The 19,409-nt window shown below is 42.3% G+C and overlaps 1 protein-coding gene across 1 annotated transcript; it reads right to left on the reverse strand.

The window, feature by feature from the left end:
* Positions 1-1,282: 1,282 nt before the first annotated feature.
* LOC149465175 (indolethylamine N-methyltransferase-like) lies at positions 1,283-12,883 on the reverse strand. Its single transcript, XM_089673560.1, has 3 exons — positions 12,670-12,883; positions 3,401-3,608; positions 1,283-2,445 (listed from the first exon to the last, which is right to left on the reverse strand). Exons 1-3 carry the CDS (start codon positions 12,818-12,820, stop codon positions 2,016-2,018), a joined length of 789 nt encoding a protein of 262 aa, XP_089529686.1. The 5' UTR covers positions 12,821-12,883; the 3' UTR covers positions 1,283-2,015.
* Positions 12,884-19,409: the final 6,526 nt, after the last annotated feature.

Raw genomic sequence — 19,409 nt, forward strand, 5'->3', positions numbered from 1 at the left:
TCTGGCTTCTGTCCCCTACACTCCACCGAAACCGCCCTACTCAAAATCACTAATGACCTGCTAAGCGCCAAAGCTAATGGCCACTACTCAGTCCTCTTACTCCTCGACCTCCCTGCGGCCTTCGACACAGTTGACCACCCCCTCCTCCTTAATAAACTACACTCCCTTGGCATCAGAGACTCCACTCTCTCCTGGCTCTCCTCCTATCTATCCCAACACTCCTTCAGCATTACCTATAACGCTACCACCTCCCCCTCACTCCCCCTCTCTGTTGGGGTTCCCCAAGGCCCCTTCTTTTCTCCATCTACACCTCCTCCCTTGGCCAACTGATACAGTCCCACGGCTTTAACTACCACCTCTACGCCGATGACACACAAATCTACCTCTCCACCCCTCGCCTCACCCCCTCAGTCTCCGCCCGTATCACCCACCTACTGAATGACATTTTAGACTGGATGTCGCGCCACTTCCTCAAATTAAACCTTTCCAAAACTGAGCTCCTAATTTTCCCCCCAGCCCGCGCCCCCACCCTCTCCATCACGACCAACAACGCCACCATCAGTCCCACTCCACAAGCCAAAATCCTAGGGGCCAGACTTATCCACCTTACCAACCGCTCCGCATCTGCCACCCCCCTCTGTCATTCCCTCCACTGGCTTCCGATTGCCCAACACAATAAATTCAAACTACTACCACTGACGTACAAAGCCATTCATAACACTGCCCCGAACTACCTCACCGACCTGATACCCAAATACCACCCAACCCGCACTCTTCGCTCCTCACAAGACCTACTTTCTAGCTCCCTGGTCTCCTCCTCCCACGCCCGACTGCAGGACTTCTCCAGGAGTTCCCACATCTCTGGAACTCACTACCCCAATCCAACAGACTGTCACCTACCCTTCTCACCTTCAGGCGCACCCTGAAAACCCATCTCTTCAGGGAAGCCTACCCCACCCTCACCTAACAGCTGATCTCCTCCACTCCTCCTACCACTCCATCCCCCACAGCCACTTCCTCCTGTGCCACTATCCCCTCCCTCCTAGATTGTAAGCTCGAAAGAGCAGGGCCCTCGAACCCCTCGTGTACTGTTTTGTTACTGTATTGTCTCAAGTACTGTCCCCCACTACTCTGTACAGCGCTGAGCAAACTTTTTGGCGCTATATAAATACTTTATAATAATAATAATAAAGTGAATTAGGGTTACCATACATTGAAAAAGAGTTTAATAGTGAGTTAGTTAAGGTGTAGAAGCACAACAAATAAAAGTTCTGGAATCAGATTATTTAGATTTTTAAACTTTTATTAGCTCAAAAATCAAACACAGATGTTAACATGTATCTGATGTCTTAGGATACCTTCTTCAGGGTTTCTGCATCTCTGACAGCGTACTAAAAATGGTCAAAGTGTGTATATGTCAGTGTGAGATGTTCAGTTTGAAAGGGTGTTCAGGTTTTGGAAGCAGGCTTGCGGTTGGTGATCTCTAGGTCCAAAGGAATGCCACAACACTTTTACTAGTACGTACATGGCATGCTGATATATGTTCTGTTTGCTACCTAAGGACCCATTCGCACCATCATTTTTTTATATGCCCTACAACACAGTATCACAGTGTGCTGAAAGCTCATGGAACAGTTGCCATTATAGTCTATGAAGCTGTTCATATCAATGTGCTGTTATAGGACAGTGCATTATGTTTTGACAAATCCTGCTTTCTGCATCTTTTGAGAGTTTGTGGTAAAAATTTGCATAACATTTTGGTCAATGGCAACACATGGAAAACACACTTAAAATGCTCTAAAAACACAATATGCATTTTAATACGTGCATTTTTTAAAGCCACACAAAATATTTCCCAGGAAGAAAAAGCATGCAAAGCGTACTCAAAGGTCATGTAACCAACATTTTGCCTTGCATTACATTTTAATGATATGCAATAAAATTGCGCTAAAAACACATTAGGCTCTTTGATTAAAATGCATGTGGCCTTCCTAATGCAATGGTGTAAACAGGGCCTAATGTTTCTGTTCTTTATAAGCTGTGCAGAACACAATGGAATCAAAATCCATCAGATCAGTCTCAGCTCTTCTTTGGGAAACCTCCAAATGGGTGATGACAAACCCCTCATTAATGAGCATACTTCTCAAGTTGCTTTCATTATACTTTACCATATGAAACTTCTCTCCCCCAACCGTAAAAAATGTGTTATTTAAAGGTCCATAAAACATCAAGCGCCCGCCAGGTTTCAAAAGCTTTGAGAATCTCCTGAAATTTCTCTCAAAATCTTCGAGGTCTTTGCTGATGACTTCCAGAGAAGCCCAAATCACTAGGCAGTCGGCTTGTGGTAGCTCAATTGGGTCTGTGAGATTTTCCTTCTTGAGATCATATTTTACAACATGTGTAATTGCCGCCCTGAGTTTAATTTCCTTTTCCTGCCATTGGTCCCTGGAAGACAGAAGCACATCCTATGTCACATACAACATTCAACTGATATTCTGTGAGGCATATTAGGTCTGAGCAGGTGAATACTGTTAATATTTCTGGGCTGTAGATGGATATTTGTAGTGTTATTACATAGAAACAAAGAATGGAATTATTTCTATAGTGGGCATTTGAATATTGTTTGTGAAATTAGAATCTCCTCTCTCTCTCCCTCTCCCCACTCCCCTCTCTCCTCTTTCCTTTCCCCTGTTCCCTTCTTATCTCCTCTATCCTTTCCCCTTTTCCTCTCTCTTCTCCTCTGCTGTATTCCCCCCCCCCACCCCATATTGTGCTCAGTGCGTGAAGTGCACATGTGCCTAAAGGAATATAGGACCCACTATGCACTCATTGCACACATTAGGAGAGTGATCTGTACTGGGTAGCACCACTTACACAATGACAGCAGTGTGCCATTTACTGTAATGCTCTCTGCAATCTGCCACCTGGCACTAAAAAAAGGCCTCTATCCAGTGCTCAATCAGATGCTAACAGAGGGAAGTGGGTGCAGGCAGCTGTGCCCCTGTTCTCACCTCCTCTCCTCTCCTTTCCTCTCCTCTCTTCCTCTCCTGTAGTCGCCTATTCTCTGTTCTCCTGCTCTTTTCCACTGCCCTTCTTTCCCATTTTCTCCCCTCTCTTTTCCCCCCTCCCCTCCATGTCTTTTTGTTGGGAATAATATGACTAATGTCAACAAGAAAAAAAATTCTTCTAGCATTATTACATTTGCTGTTAACGAAGTATTAAATCATTTGAAACCTCTTTTTAATTCTCTTGTAATGCAATATTACCATCTGACTTACAAATCTTCACACGAGCTAAAATGGCTAATTAAAAAAAAATCTTTTTAAAATTATGTCTATTCCCCCTCCCAACTGTACTGACATTCAGCCCAACTCTAACAAAACATTGGAAGATACATCACCCGTTTCCTTCCACTTCTGTAGCATGTGTTACGGTGTGTGACCAATCAAATGCTCCGGTTCGGCAGTCCGTCCATTTATTCACTTCTACAATACAGTGTTCAGTGGGCTTGAGAAGGATGATATCTCTGAAATAATCCAATGCTCCATAGAGATGTTGAATGATGGGACCAATGGTGATATCAATCAAAACATCTCCTTTAAAGTCACCTGCAGAAAAAAATGCAAAACAACTTTCATGGAGAACAATAATATGGTCTCTACACACATGTTTATCACCCTGCAGAAATACTGTTTGCAGGATGTTAAATGGACACAAGATGGCATTGTCCTGCAGCCCAGTTACACAGACTCTGTTGAAAGCTTTGTGGGATTTGTAGGCTGATTTGCAGGACTTTACTTTCTGGCATGGAGCTAATAAACTAAATTTCCCAGAGGAGCTGGCAGATGGGCAGGGGCAGATAAATACAGAAGCTCGGGACCAGGAGAACAGGAAGTGGACAGGGAGCGCTGGAGAGAAGGAGGAGGAAAAGATTGTGTGGGATGCCGGTGGTCCCAGCTGGGCCAGAGCACAGAGAGTGGAGGAGAGAGAATTACTGACCGCTGACACAGTTGACAAGTCTCGTGGACTGCCCTTAGAGCAAAGGATGACAATCCTTAGTGATTTCTGAAGGAGGAACCATGAGGAAACAGGGTCCCCATCTACAGAGAGACTTTCCACCCACCCAACCCAGACCACGGACTAGGTGAGAGAAATCCATATTTAACCATTTGCCGCCCGCCCTATGGCTGAATGGCGGGCGGCAAATGTCATCAGCGTTCCGGGTGGACACCATATGGCGTCCTCCAACACATGCGCAGATTGTGCTCCTGCAGAGCGGCGCAGCAGCGCGATCTGTCACCGGCCGTGTACCTCGGACACGGTCGATGACAGATCTGAGTATCGGCCCCGTTGCTGGTACCATGTGACCTGCTGTGACCAATCACAGCAGGTCACATGACAGTTGTATACAATGGATGGCTTCATTCATGCCATCCATTGTATACTAGTGTCTAGCTGTGAATGGTCACAGCTAATCACATGCACATGTCATGTGATTAGCTGTGGCCAAATCACAGCTAAGCAAAAAAAAAAAAAAACCCTGAATGAATCGATGTTATTCAGGTAAATGCTTGCTTATAGCAAAGTAATTCTTTGCTATAAGCAAATTGTGTAAAAAAAAAAAAATACTGATCACTTCCCCAAAGTAGTACAATGTTACTATGGTAACATTGTACTACTTTGGTCATAGGGAAATATGAAAAAAAAATCTTAAAAAAAAGAAAAAAAATGTAATAAAAAAAAATAAATAAAAAAATAAAAACAAATATATATATTTTTTTTCATACTGTCACCAGTCAGTGTCCCTGATCACCGCCATGCCAGTTATATGATGATGCTGTACTGCACTGGTGACAATATGTAAAAAAAAATAGTGAAACTAATTTTTTTAATTTTCCGAAAAATTATGCCAAAAAAAATACAACTTCAAAAAACTCGCCATGCCTCTTATGAAGTACGTCGGACTGTCTACTTAGCAAAAAGGGGTCATTTGGGGGATATCTGTACTGTTCTGACATTCTTGGACCTCAAGAAATTAGATTGAAGAACAATTATTTATTTGCAAACTTTTATAACAGAAACAAAGAAAAACTTTTTTTTTTTTCAAAATTTTTGGTCTTTGTTAATTTAGCAAAAAATAAAAACCCCAGCGGTGATTAAATACCACCAAAAGAAAGCTCTAGTTGTGTGAAGAAAATGATAAAATTTTAGTTTGGGTACAATGTTGTATGACCGTGCAATTGTCATTCAAAGTGTGAGAGTGCTGAAACCTGAAAAATGGCCAGGGCAGGAAGGTGTAAAACTGCCCGGTATTGAATTGGTTTAAATGCTAAATGGGTGATAACTATGGGTCACAGTTCCATCCAATGTTAATCCCCTCTTCTTTTTCCATTCATTTAGTAAGTGGATTACCTGTTCCTGCAATGCTTTGGGGTAGAGGAAGGGGAACGCTCCTTTAAAGAAAATTTGTGTTTGTATATAAACTGACTGACCCAGGGTTTGATGAGTTGTGGTGAATTATCGTTTTCATCCTTAAAAGGTAATGCTTATTTATGAACAAGGGGCCTGGTTTGGTTCATTTTTATTATTATATACAGTACATGTGCTATTTATCTGATTTGCATATAGAATTTTACCTATGTTTGTAGGAAGAAATCTGGGAAAACCTGTCCCCCCCATGGCCAGTGATATCACCCTAGTTTGGCCCCCTGTATTGCTACAGAAACCTAAAATATGAAACCGGAATATGATAAAACTCCCAGTGTGATCTCCTTGGACTTCTAGGTGCGGCACCCCACAGAGAATGCAATATGGTACTAAATAACTATGTGTTTACCATTTACTTATTGATGTATGTGACATTTGATACATGGTGTAATGTTTCTTGCACATAAATCTATATAAATATATATTTGTCTGATAGTGACATCAACTCCAGTGCTCATAAAACTCCTGAAGAAGCCAGATTATGGTGAAACGTGTCGAGTAGAAGCTGCTGCAACAATGTTCAGAGTCATCTTGACCTCAATTGTAATTAAGTGATGATTTATTATTACCATATTTTTGGTGTTTGTTTTTATATGTTGTCATTTAATAAAACTGTTATTCTTTTACAACATTGTGGTGTTGGATTATATGTTGGCACCAATAAAAATCCCATTTCCATGTTAATATTTGTCATATTTGTTCTTGGGATTGGGTGCCTTAGATTTCTGGACACCTGACTTACTTGTTACCTATCTAAGTTGCACATGACATTACCAAGTTCAGTTATTCTCTGCTCAGCTTGATTACTATCCTTTCTCAAGTTACATGTGTTACTGCCTAAATTGTTCAGCCTACTAGTTATCACAGTTCCAGCATATCCTCTCACAGACACCTACTGCACTATCTGCCATCTGGAGGCCAGCTCTATTATTGCTCCCATTACAGTCTGCCCATTTGCCAAGGAGCTCTTGCATTGCTGTAGTTTGCCACTGTGGCCTAAGGAAGAACCCAACTCCACAGAAGTGTGTTTTGCCCATTTCTACTTACTGCCAATGCTGCACCCAAATGATTTATGTCCTTTTTTTTACCCTACAAGCTACTCTAGAGCTTTCTTTTGGTAGTATTTGATTGCCTCTGCGTTTTTTATTTTTTGCACTATAAACAAAAAAAGACCGACAATTTTGAAAAATATATATATATATATTTATGATTTTTTGTTATTAAACATGTCCAGTAAAAAAAAATTAAAAATCAAATTTCATCATAAATTTAGACCAAAATGTATTCTGTTACGTCTTTGCTAAAAAAAATTCCAATACGTATAAATTAATTGGTTTACGTGAAAGTTATAGCATTTACAAATGGCGGTATATATACTGGAATTTAAAAAAAATTGTTTTACTAGTAATGGCGGCGATCAGTGACTTATAGTGGGACTACGATGGGCATTCTAACACTGGGGGAACTGACTTGGCGTCACTGTCATCCCCAGCGACACCAATACACTGCTATGCAGAGCCAGACAAAGCAGTGTGCAGGAGCTGACAGGGGAGAGATCTGTGTTGTTTATACACAGGTCTCTCCTCCATTGTAATACTCGGCGATCGCCAGTTGCCGACGGGTACAGCCAGGACCCAGTGATTGATATCCGAGGCTACATATGGCGTCACGGGTAGGGCACGCGTGGGCCCTCTACTTGGAACTGCAAAATCACGTATATATGTGATTTTGCGCACCCATGCCATCCTGTAGCAGTATTTATGCTATAGGGCAGCGTGGTAGCGGTTAAGGAACTTTTACTTTTTTGCCTCCAGGAGGATTTGAATCCTTACGTGTACCAACTAGTGCCCCATCAAGCTCACAGAAGATCACACACTGCAGTTAAAGGGGCATTAGTCTATTTAATTGAAGAGCTCTTCATTCTCTCAGAATTGGACTCAGCCCTCAGCCACTGAGAGCCCAAAAGTGAGTTAGCCTCTCTGCTTGGTAGTTTTTTTGTGACTCACTGGGGAAGTAACATCTCAGGACTGTGGCTATTGGTTAAATTCTGAATTGCAGGACATCTAGAAATGATTGAGATTGTGCTATGTTGTGACCTTTACTTGAGGTTACTAGAGTGACAGCTGTTATCTTATGCACATATTTTTCTATTGCTTTATCGTGCCTACATTTAATTTCAACACAACCAAAGTATTAGTTCACTCTAAATTGTGTATGAGTCTATTTAATGGTTGCAGCCAGAGGATTCTTCTGGCCAGTTGTTTAAGGCTTCATGTACACAAACAGCTGCTAAACTCGAGTTTAGGAGCTTTTGGCATTTTCTTGCGAAAGCTCCTGCATTCAATTCCATGAAAGCCTATGTGTCCATGTACACATAGGCGTTTAGCAGAGTTTAGGAGCTGCCGCGTTTAGGTGAGGGTAAACCTCCCTCTCCTGAATGCAAAAGAATCAGGTTCAGGATAGGAACGTTCTGACTGCCGGCCGTGGGAAAACACGGCAAACCCCAGCAACTGCAGTACTGTGTTTTTGCCGCAATTTGCGTTTCCAGCGGTCAGAGTAGGCTTGTGTACCTGAAGCCTTAAGGTGATGTCACCGGGGGTTGGGCTTTCAGAGAGGGGGCAAGAAGGACAGGGAACCTGAAAATTGCTCCGCAGCCCCTGAGAAGGTAGTGCTGCACATGCATTTCAATTCAGAGTAGTTAAAGCACAACTGTATTCCACTTAAACATGATAAATTGCCCGCAAGAATTACACAAATATCGTTCACACAATCCTATAACATGAAATAAGCATCAATTCTAACATGTTGGGAAATTTATGTAGCTTTATCAATATAGGCCATGGAAGGAATGGGCATATACAGTATTTAAAGGTTCAGTTCTTTCAAAACTGATATTTCAGTTATTGGTAGGTGCTGGAGAGTTAGACCACCTACCTGTTTCTTTTGTCTTTTCTGGATTCTATTAACCACTTGCCGACCAGCCACAGTACATTTACTATATATATATATATATATATATATATATATATATATATATATATATATATAAAATCGATTGCGGCCGTGTGTGTCAATCACCGGGTCCCGGCCGGTGATTACCCGCCGAAACCCAGCAATTGCCGACAAACACTGACAGGGAGGAAGGCTGCATTTTTTACAATGCAGCTCTTCTCCCTGTCAGTTTGACAGATTGCTGAGCACAGCAGTCTGTTACAGTGAAGCACACACACCCCCGCCCCCTAGTGAAACACTCCCCTAACACAGTTAACCTTTTGATTGCCTTCTACTGTTAACTCCTTCCTCCCCAGTGCCATTAGTACAGTGTCAGTATTTTTTTTTTTTTGCACTGATCACTGTATTGGTGTCACTAGGGATGTCAGTGACCCCAAGTCAGTTCCCCCCAGTATCTGCCGAAGTCCCTCCAAAAATCGCTGATTGCTGCCATAAGTTGCTGATTGCCGCCATAAGTCGTCGATCGCCGCCATTAATAGTATATATATAAATAAATTCCAGTATATATACCACCATTTGTAAACGCTATAACTTTCACGTAAACCAATTAATTTACATGTAGTGAGATTTTTTTTTAGCAAAGATATGTCACAGAATACATTTTGGCCTAAATTTATGATGAAATTAGATTTTTTTATTTTTTTACTGGACATGTTTTAAAGCAAAAAGTCCAAAATATTGTTTTTTTTCTCAAAATTGTCGGCCTTTTTTTATAGCGCAAAAAATAAAAACCGCACAGGCGATCAAATACCACTGAAAGAAAGCTCTATTTGTGGGGAAAAAGTGGCGTACATTTCATTTTGGTGCAGCGTTGCATGATTGCGCAATTGTCAGTTAAAGTAATGCAGCGCCTTAACACAAATCACTTCTGTAACTGCTTCCTGACCGCCCTATAGCAGAAATACTGCTACAGGGCGGCAGGGGTGCACAAAATCACATATATATAAATGATTCGCACTCCCGTGGTTTTCACACCCCTCCCAAATGGCGTCAGATTGCCCATCAGTACACCAGTAATCACATTTAACCCCATAATTGCCAGGAACACGCTCATACACAATAAACCTCCATTGCTAGTATAGTGTCTGAACGGATCAATATCTTTGATCAGATCAGCACTATACCAGCGTTCACATTAGTATAGTGTCCCCAAAGTGCAGCGTTAGCGGGATCAGCCCTGGCACCTGCCAGTCCTGCGTTTAGCCCCTGAGCTTACCTCCCCCACTTCTCCCCCAGCAAGTGCAGTATCAGTAGGTCACTGTCACTTGATACATTGCACACAAAACCGCAGTGTTGGCAGAATCAGGCCTGATCTCTGTTAGCACTTGCCGGTACATTTTGATGACTCTCATATGCAGCAGAGTGCCAGTACTAGTGCCGCTCTACCTTTTGGTGAACTGACGAGCACCAGTGGCCTAGTACATCCTGAACTTTCACATACCAGAAATGCCAGGATAGCACCAAACCCCCCAAATGACCCCTTTTTGGAAAGTAGACACCCCAAGGAATTTGATAAGAAGCATGGTGAGTATGTTGCAGATCTCCTTTGTTGCCACAAGTTTTTGGAAAATGAATTTAAAAAAAAGCATATTTTTTCTTTTCTTTTTTTTAAAACCTTGTGAGAAAAAATTAGATCTGCAAAATACTCACCATGCCTCTTTTTAAATTCCTTGGGGTGTCTACTTTCCAAAAAGGGGTCATTTTTTTCTCAAAACATTTTTGTTTGTAGCACCAAAAATAAAAAGTACACAGGTGATCAAACACCACCAAAAGAAATCTCTATTTGTGTGAAAAAAGGACATAAATTTAAATTTATGTAACGTATTGCATGACCGCGCAATTGTCAGTTAAACTAGTGCAGCGCTGTATAGCAAAAAAAATGGCGTAAATTGCAGTATCTATACCATAGTTTGTAGACACTATAACTTTCACACAAAGCAATCAATATACACTTATTTGGATTTTTTTCTTCCAAAAACGAAGCAGGATACATTTTGGCATAAATTTATTACTAACTTTGTTTACTATATATTTTCTATAGCTGAAAGTAAAAAATATAGTTTTTCTTCAAGCTCTATTTATGTGAAAAAAAGGATGTAAATTTCATTCGGGTACAGCATTGTATGACCGCGCAATTATCAGCTGAATTAGTGCAGCGCAGAGTAGCAAAAAGAAGCCTGGTCATTAACTACCTGCCGACCGCAGATAGCCGAATGACGGCTGCACTGCGGCCGGCCAGTTCTGAGTGGACGTCATATGACGTCCTCCCAGAACGCGCTCTCCTGCGCGCCCCAGGGGGCGCGCACCCGGCGATCTCCGTGATCGCTGTGTCCTACGGACACAGCTGATCACGTGATGTGGTAAAAGGCCAATCACAGCGGCCTTTTACCACGTGATCAGCGGTGTCCAATGACACGCTGATCACAGGGAAATGCAAGTGCCGGTTCTCGGCTGCACTTTCCTCACGCTGTCAGATCGTGAGGAAAGTACTGCCGAAAACCGGCAGTTGTCAGAGCGGGGATCGGCACCGATCATCAGGGCACTGATGATCAGTGCCCTGATGATCGGTGCCCAGCAGTGACACCCGCAAGTTCCGCCCAGCAGTGCGCCCACTAGCTGCGCCCACCCGTGCCCAGCAGTGCACCCAGCAGTGCCCCCACCTGTGCCCAGCAGTGCACCCACCTGTGCCACTCTGCAGTGCCACCTACCTGTGCCCAGAAGTGCCACCTACATGTGCCCAGCAGTGCCACCCACCTGTGCCCACCCACCTGTGCCCACCAGTGCCACCCACCTGTGCCCACCAGTGCCACCCATCTGTGCCCACCCACCAGTGCCACCCACCAGTGCAGCCCAGCAGTGCTGCCAGTCAGTGCCACCAGTCAGTGCCCAGCGGTTGTGCCAGTCAGTGCCCAGCAGTGATGCCAGTCAGTGCCGTCTATCAGTACCCATAATCAGTGTCACCTATCAGTGCCGCCTATCAGTGCTGCATATCAGTGCCGCCTATCCGTGACTCCTAATTAGTGCTGTCTATCAGTGCCGCCTATCCGTGCCACCTCATTAGTACTGCCTATCAGTGCCCTTTAGTGCTGCCTATCAGTGCCCATCAATGCCGCCTATCAGTGCCCATCAGTGCTGCCTCATCAACGCACATCAGTGAAGGAGAAAAAATACCTGTTTGAAAAATTTTATAAAAGAAACAAATAAACTTTTTTTTTTTTCAAATTTTTTGCACTTTTTTTATTTATAGCGCAAAAAGTAAAGCGCCCAGTGGCGATTAAATACCACCAAAGGAAAGCTCTATTTGTGAGAAAAACATGATCAAAATTTCATATGGGTACAATGTTGCATGACCGCGCAATTGTCAATCAAAGTGCGGCAGCGCTGAAAGCTGAAAATTGGCCTGGTAAGGAAGGGGGTATAAGTGCCTGGTAGGCAAGTGGTTAAGGGGGGTAAATCCTCTGGAGGGCAAGTGGTTAATGAGATCCCTATGCTGAGGTCCCAGTTGTGTACATCTGGTGTGCCCATTATTAGGGGCTCCCACAGTCCCTGTAAGTAGCCCTGGGTCTGCACACCTGCTATGCCTATTATGAGGACTTACCACCACTTCTGCTTTGAGTTCATGGGTGTGTACACCTGCTATTTCCATTATGAAGGGCCCCCACTTTTTTTTACAGTATTACCGTATTTGTTTTATATTATGGAGAATTTAGTATACACGGCTAGAACACACACAGGCAGGTGGGGACAGCTAACACTTGCAGGAGCACATAACCGGGTTGGGAATTATGGCAGAGGGAATCTCATTGTTGGAGAATTCAACACATATAAGAGGTCAGGGGTCAGGTCAGACAACAAGGCTCCCCCTATAGCTGGGGTTGATTGACCTTTTATTACACTTGGGTATATGAATTATTAATGCTCAGCCCACTTATGCATATTCTTATACTCCAACAGCTAGATAAAATATCAATAAGTTTTCATAAAGAATGTTTTAGTAGTAATTCTGCTTTGTCTCAAACTGTTTTTACTAAATACGTTTCTTTCATCCTCTGTTTCCACCATTTCTTCACTTGTACAAAGCCATTCTGCAAATCAATAGTTCATGCCTAATTTCTCCTAATATATACTTCCTGTACAAATAATGTATTATTCAAAAAGAGCTCTACCTACCTGAGGAAAATGTGTCATAAAATTTTTTTATAGGATACGCCAAACACTCAAAGGTAAAGGGCATTTCAGGTTTATTGGAGCAGTACGCATCTAGGAAATTCCGGGAGTGGAAGCCATGTATATGGTAGAACTTATGAGAGCCGGGATCCATCCTGTAATATTGTTAACCCCAGAACAGCAATCTTCTCGTCTGTCTTCTATCTTCTGATGTGTGTGTGATAAATTCAGCTTTTTAAATATGTATTACTAATGACTTCATTAAAAATGTCAAACAATTTTAGTACATTGTGACTCAAGTCATCATGCTTTGATTGCAAAGATTCAGGCGACTGCATCAGCTGCTGTTGTTTAGCCAACAAAAATATTTACAGAGTATATCTAAAGCTTTTGTTTTTTGTTTAAGAAAGAGTGGGGGAGAGTTCATCTTCTCTAAGGCTGGCCATAGATGGGCCATTTATGGGCCATTTATCAGCTAAATTGTCGGTCGATAAACAAAAAATCTGTGCCGTTGCCGATGCTACCATGATTGTCTATGAAAAATGGCCATTTTTCCTGGATTTTCCAGCATGACTGATAGAAATAAACGAGAAGATCCACAAAAAACGGCCGACGGCTGGCCCCAGTAACAGCGTGAATATCGGCCAATTTTTTGTGCGGACGAAAATTTGGCAGATAAACAACCTGTCTATGGCCTGCTTTAGACAATTATCAACATAGCAAGTGACCCTCACATATTATTGCATTAGGACTACAGAATAGATCTTTTTTCTGCAGCCAAAATGTCTTGTTAGACATTCTAAAAAGATGTCCACAAACATTACACTCTGAAAGTATGACCTCTGTACTATCTCTTTCAATTTTACAAACAACTATTCAGTACAAGGTCCAACCTAAAGTATCCAGTCAATTTATATCCACCCAGGTAAGTCTAGTACATACTGTAGTTGTCAGCATTTCAAAAAGCACCAGGAGTATCTTTTTGTTTGCTTTGCATATAGCAATTCATTGTAAGTAGAGAATGTACTTTATTTAAAGGTGGGATATTCATTTAAAATGGATGTGATTCTACAAGAGGCATATCCATGGTCTATTGAACAATTTAATTTTAAATAACTGTAAATTCAGAAAGATTAATGGTAATGTAGCACTACCCCCGTAGGATATTCTGGATAATGGTTGTCTCCTGATGCTGCGCTGACCTTGCAAGCTCCTCAGCCTTTTTGACACTCTGGCCCTGATTCACTAAGACGTGAGTCTACTATCAGACTCTGACCATTCAGGCAGACTCAATTAAATCAATCAAGACCTGTCAGTCTTCTGAGCAGCGTCTAGCAATCTCAATAACCAAGGTCTACTTTGCTATTAGTAAATGTGGTATCGCGTCTGGCACATTTTTAGGTGCAATACCGGATATGTTCACTAGATGGCGCACAAGCGCGGGCTTTATTAACATTGGTGTTTTTGTGTTAGCAAAAGAGAATCTTTAGAATGTAATAAATAGTACACCTATATTAGAATTGTTTTTTTGTTTGTTTTTTTTTGTTTTTTTTTTTGCTGTTTCTCCAAAATGATCAGGAAACTAATGCATTTACTAATGAATGTCATACATTCTATTTTCAAATGTTAAACATTTTCACACTTATATCTCAAATAATTTGGATACTTCTAATTTCCCAATATAATTATATATCTTCATTCTCTTTAATCACATATCTATTCTATGTTAAAGACAAGTGCAGCGCTATAAATGCATGTGATCAATAATGAACGCATGTAAAAACCAAAAAGTGCAAAGAATTGCAACAATGATGTAAAATGGTAAATCGTGCTAAAATAAGTTCATATAATCATTCCTGAATAATGGAATGTCCTTCGTGTGAGAGTACCAACTCAGAGAGTGCCTATGAATGGCACGTGTGGTCTCTCCGTCACGGACAGTAGTGCATGAACTCGTGAAAGGTAAACCACCCTTGGGACTGGTCTACACTCACCAGAACAAAAGTATTAATGCGCATGGGTTATACACATCACACATCTGGGGGTGCAGCGGTATGCTGGCAGCTAGGGGTTAGTCATCCAGCTCCATCCATCCATCCATCCATCCATCAGGGTGGGTGCCCAAATGGTCCTGGGGAGGAATTTGCTCAGCCACAGGAGCCAGAAAGGTGCTTAATAGTGTAGTACACTGTCACAAGGGTGGCTGACCTTTCACGAGTTCATGCACTACTGTTCGTGGTTATATTTATCTTGTGTAATGCCATTTTAGTAGTCTATATCATTTGACCAGCGCTCGCTTTATCATTTTTAAAAAATGTAACTATTCTACATTGTAGCTCAAACTGTGTCTCCCACAGTGGTCTAGTGGTTAGAGCTCAGAACTTACAGCACTTGGGTCATGGGTTCTAATCCCAGTTTCCATGCTTTCCCTGTATGGATGTGTTTCTGCCAACACTTAAAAAACATGCTGTTAGGTTCATTGGGCCTAGTACATGGCTGAGTTTCTGTCCTTAGATTATAAGCTCCTTCACATTTATGGACGTTAAAAAAATGGAGATCAATTTTCTGGGTTGTGTCAGTGCCAGGAATATTGATCAATCAATTATGATTTTGCCTAATGACTAGAAAGTGGTTGAATGTTACCTGCGTCCTGTTCTTCTGCCAATTAGGAAATGTGCAAGTTTCATGCTGTCTATATTTCATTGTAACTTTTTGCTCTTCTTTTAAATCTGTCTCCTTATACAACTTGACCCCCTCCCCCACCCCATTATCACCTGTCCCATATGCAAATCTATGGATCACCGCCCCACTCTTTAACTATCTATTTACTGATCAAGTGAATGTGTCTCATTTTCTATCAGCTACAGCTCAGATCTCACATTATTATACACCACTAGTCTGATTGAATTCACAATTCCACTGCTATAGGAGCTGGAGTGATTGGGAGTCCACAGTCCAGGCAGTGCAGGGAATGTCCAACCTATCAACACAAAAACAAAAAGGGAGTGGGAAGTTTTGAAGGAGAAAAGAAAACATGATTGTGGCCACTGGGCCAGAGCCAGTAGCCACTATTACCTTTGCTTTTCTCCCGCAGTTATGGAAAGAATAGGGAGAAAAGGCCATTTCTGCTTAATGGGACAGGAATTTCTGGGAGTGGAAGTGATGTACATGGTAGATATGATGATATATATATATATATATATATATATATATATATATATAATTTATTTGTTTGTTTGTTTGTTTTTGCAATGTAAGCTTTGGGTACCAGAGGGCCTTGTCTGGGCACTACATGCATTTGTTCACTACAACTCACATACAGTGGTATTGTGTTTTACCTGTCCAAAAATTTGTTGGTGCCTATAAACTTGATGTATCAACATTCAACGTGTTCCTTCTAAGGAATGGTTTTATTTTCCCCCAACCATAAGGCAACTCATTGTTGGCTGAAAGAAGGTAATGTCAATTCTATTTAATAAGCACATTGACATAGAAGGCTCTGATGTATCAGCTATCCAGAAATTCCAGATTTTGTTCAGTTTCCTTTCAGGTGTCCAGGCTTCAGCCATTAAAATGCATATTTATTTAAAGCAACCACTCCAGCTTCCCCACCTTCTCATTTAACCTGTCCTATAATTATGCTATAGATTTCATTAGTACGGTAGCTTTCATTTTCATTAGCTAGTACTACAGATCATGCTCACTCATCCATAAAGATTTCACTAAATGATTATTTAAAGGGTGCTGACCCTCAAAAAGCAGGTGCCATGGCGGAAGAAAAGTATTGATCTTGACAAGGGTGAAATGATGAAAGGCCTTTAATTGTTGGCCACTCTAAATTATATCTTTATTTTCAAACAATAATCCATGTACATCCGCTACTGCCCTGTAATCTTTTTTGCATGAAATTATTTCTTACACATCTATAGTACACATCTAAATTAATAGTATGGATCCTGCGCACCCCTAAAGCATAATGCTCTTGCTGCCAGGTCCATACTTTGTACGGACCTGACAGCAGGGGGATTTACACACGCTCCTGTTGGCTCCCAGTGTACATCTGACAAACACACTCCTGCCTATCAGAAGGAAGCATTCTGGCAGCTGTGTTGTCTCCACTGTAACATGTAAAACATCACTTCTGTGTCCCCAGCTAGTATGGCCGGAAAAGACATCCAGGTTCTTTTAGACCTTAGTGTATTTTTTACTGAAATTTTATGTTTCCTAGACCTTTGCAGTAATATTGTGTGACATGGGGTTTGTCACAGAGCTAATCTCCCCCCCCCCCCATCCCCCGGTTCCTGCTTGCCCCCCAGCATCCCCACATTCTGCTGCCTCCAGCAATCTTCCTCCTGCCAAGGGAGCATCCTGCTCCTCTGGCCGAGCGCCAGAAAGTCAGGCACCCTGCTGTGCCTGCATGTGGATTTGACACATACAGGCTCCCCTTCTGTCACCCCCTCCCTATCTCCATGGGCACCTCGCGATCACGCTCTCCCACGCTCCGTGCCTGCCAGATACAAAGGCCATACTCCCTGTGCGAGGCCGGCTTCGAGGGGGCGGGGCCCGATGCCATGGTAACCCGCTGCTAAATCTCGGGGAGCTGAAGCCAGACCTCCCCACTGACCCCCTCCCCTCTCGCTAGCCTTTTCTACTGCTGTGTCTGGATCTTTAACCCCTCAGTGCCTGGATTTCCTGTGTGGACTTTAACTCCTTGGCGCCCTGATCTGCTGTGTGGACTTTAACCCCTTGGTGCCCTGATCTGCTCTGTGGACTTTAACCCCTTGGTGCCCTGATCTGCTATGTAGACTTTAACCCCTTGGTGCCCTGATCTGCTGTGTGGACTTTAACCCCTTGGTGCCCTGATCTGCTATGTGGACTTTAACCCCTTGGTGCCCTGATCTGCTATGTGGACTTTAACCCCTTGGTGCCCTGATCTGCTGTGTGGACTTTAACCCCTTGGTGCCCTGATCTGCTATGTGGACTTTAACCCCTTGGTGCCCTGATCTGCTGTGTGGGCTTTAACCCCTTGGTGCCCTGATCTGCTAGCTGGTGAGTGAGTTAACCCCACTGTACCCCAATTTCTCTGCCCTGTGTGGACTTAGCCCGATTCTACCTGAAACCCTTGCCTGTGGACTCCAATCCCTGCGTTGCCCCGTCGCTCTGGCCCATTGAACCCGGTGGACTATCGGCTCCCATGCTGCCCTTTATTGTCACCCTGAGAACTCTACTGCATCACTGTGTCTTGTGTTGTTCTGTGGACTAGCTGCCTGATCGTCTGTATCCCCATGAAACCCCCCAATAAAAATCGCATGTCGGGTTCTGTGCAATCTGTCTCCATGTGCTCCCTCTCTGCGCTCCTAGTTCTTCACAGGGTTTATGCAATTTTCAGGCCTAAAATTATTTTTTTAAAATGTGTTCAAAAAATGCAAAAACGGCTCTGGCAGCAAAAAGGTTAAACCATCTCAGTAAATGATGTAACAAGCTGCTAAGCACAAACAGTGTGGAAACACTAATATGATCCTAGAGTTGCAAAATAAAAACTAACAATTTCAACTAGGATTTTATTTTCTATTGCCTAATACACACACTGACCAATTTATTAGATACACCTGTTCATTTGCTTGGTAACACAAATTGCTAATCAGCTAATCACATGGCAGCAACTCAATGCATTACGCATGTAGACGTGGTGAAGACGACTTGCCGAAGTTCAAACCGAGCATCAGAATGAGGAAGAAAGGGGATTTAAGTGACTTTGAATATGGCATGGTTGTTGGTGCCAGACGGGCTGTTCTGAGTATTCCAAAATTAGACAAATTAGACAAAGACTGTAGGTAGGTACACTTTAGATTCCCCATTTTTCATTTAAGGTAAAATGAACTCGGGGGTGGAAGAACACATTAATTAACCTTTCGTTTACAATAATTAGGTGCTTTCTCTCCACTGTTGACATGTTGCCTTTATGTACAGTCAGAGGCATTACTGTATAATATTTGTGAGCCAGGGGGTGGAGTGATGGGGAAATAGCATATTACATATTTCCTTATTAATCTTGGCTTCACAAATATCTAATAAAGCCTCTAATATACTGGTTATTCTGGTTACCTTAGCTGACTTCATGCTATAGGAATGTGATTGTAAACTGACTATATGGACAATCCAGCCCACTAATAATATTGTTGCTTACAGAATTAGACTGATGGGCAGGCTGATTGCTACGACATTCAGATGGTAGGGTAAGAATTTGGAGTAAACAACATGAAAGCATGGTTCCATCCTGCCTTGTATACATTGTTCAGGCTGGTGGTGTAATGGTGTGGGGGATATTTTCTTGGCACTAGCAAAGTGTACCTAATAAAAGGGCCCATTAGTGTATATTACCCACATTTGAACATCACATTATATTAGTCATTTCACAGCTGGTCAAAAATTAACACATTATCCTGCATTTCACAGACACAGGAGATGGGGGGGGGGGCTTGGAAACTGTATCCCTCTCGCGCATCCCTCTCTCTTGCACAAACATACAAGACAGAGGGGTCATACACACACAGGTATAGACTGCAGCCATCTCTACTACAAGTGATCTCTCATTCTCACTTTACTCATATACAACTTTACAGAACTTTTGCCTTAGTTTCCTTACTTAACCCTTATAATGTTAAACTTACTTAGATCCTCAAACTTTCTTAAATCTTCAAAAAAGTAAAACCTTTTTTTTTTTACACATAATCAGTACTTAG

Source organism: Staurois parvus, unplaced genomic scaffold (assembly GCF_062004578.1).
Source record: "Staurois parvus isolate SC_StPar_1 unplaced genomic scaffold, SC_StPar_1.0 ptg000141l, whole genome shotgun sequence".
NCBI lineage: Eukaryota > Metazoa > Chordata > Amphibia > Anura > Ranidae > Staurois > Staurois parvus.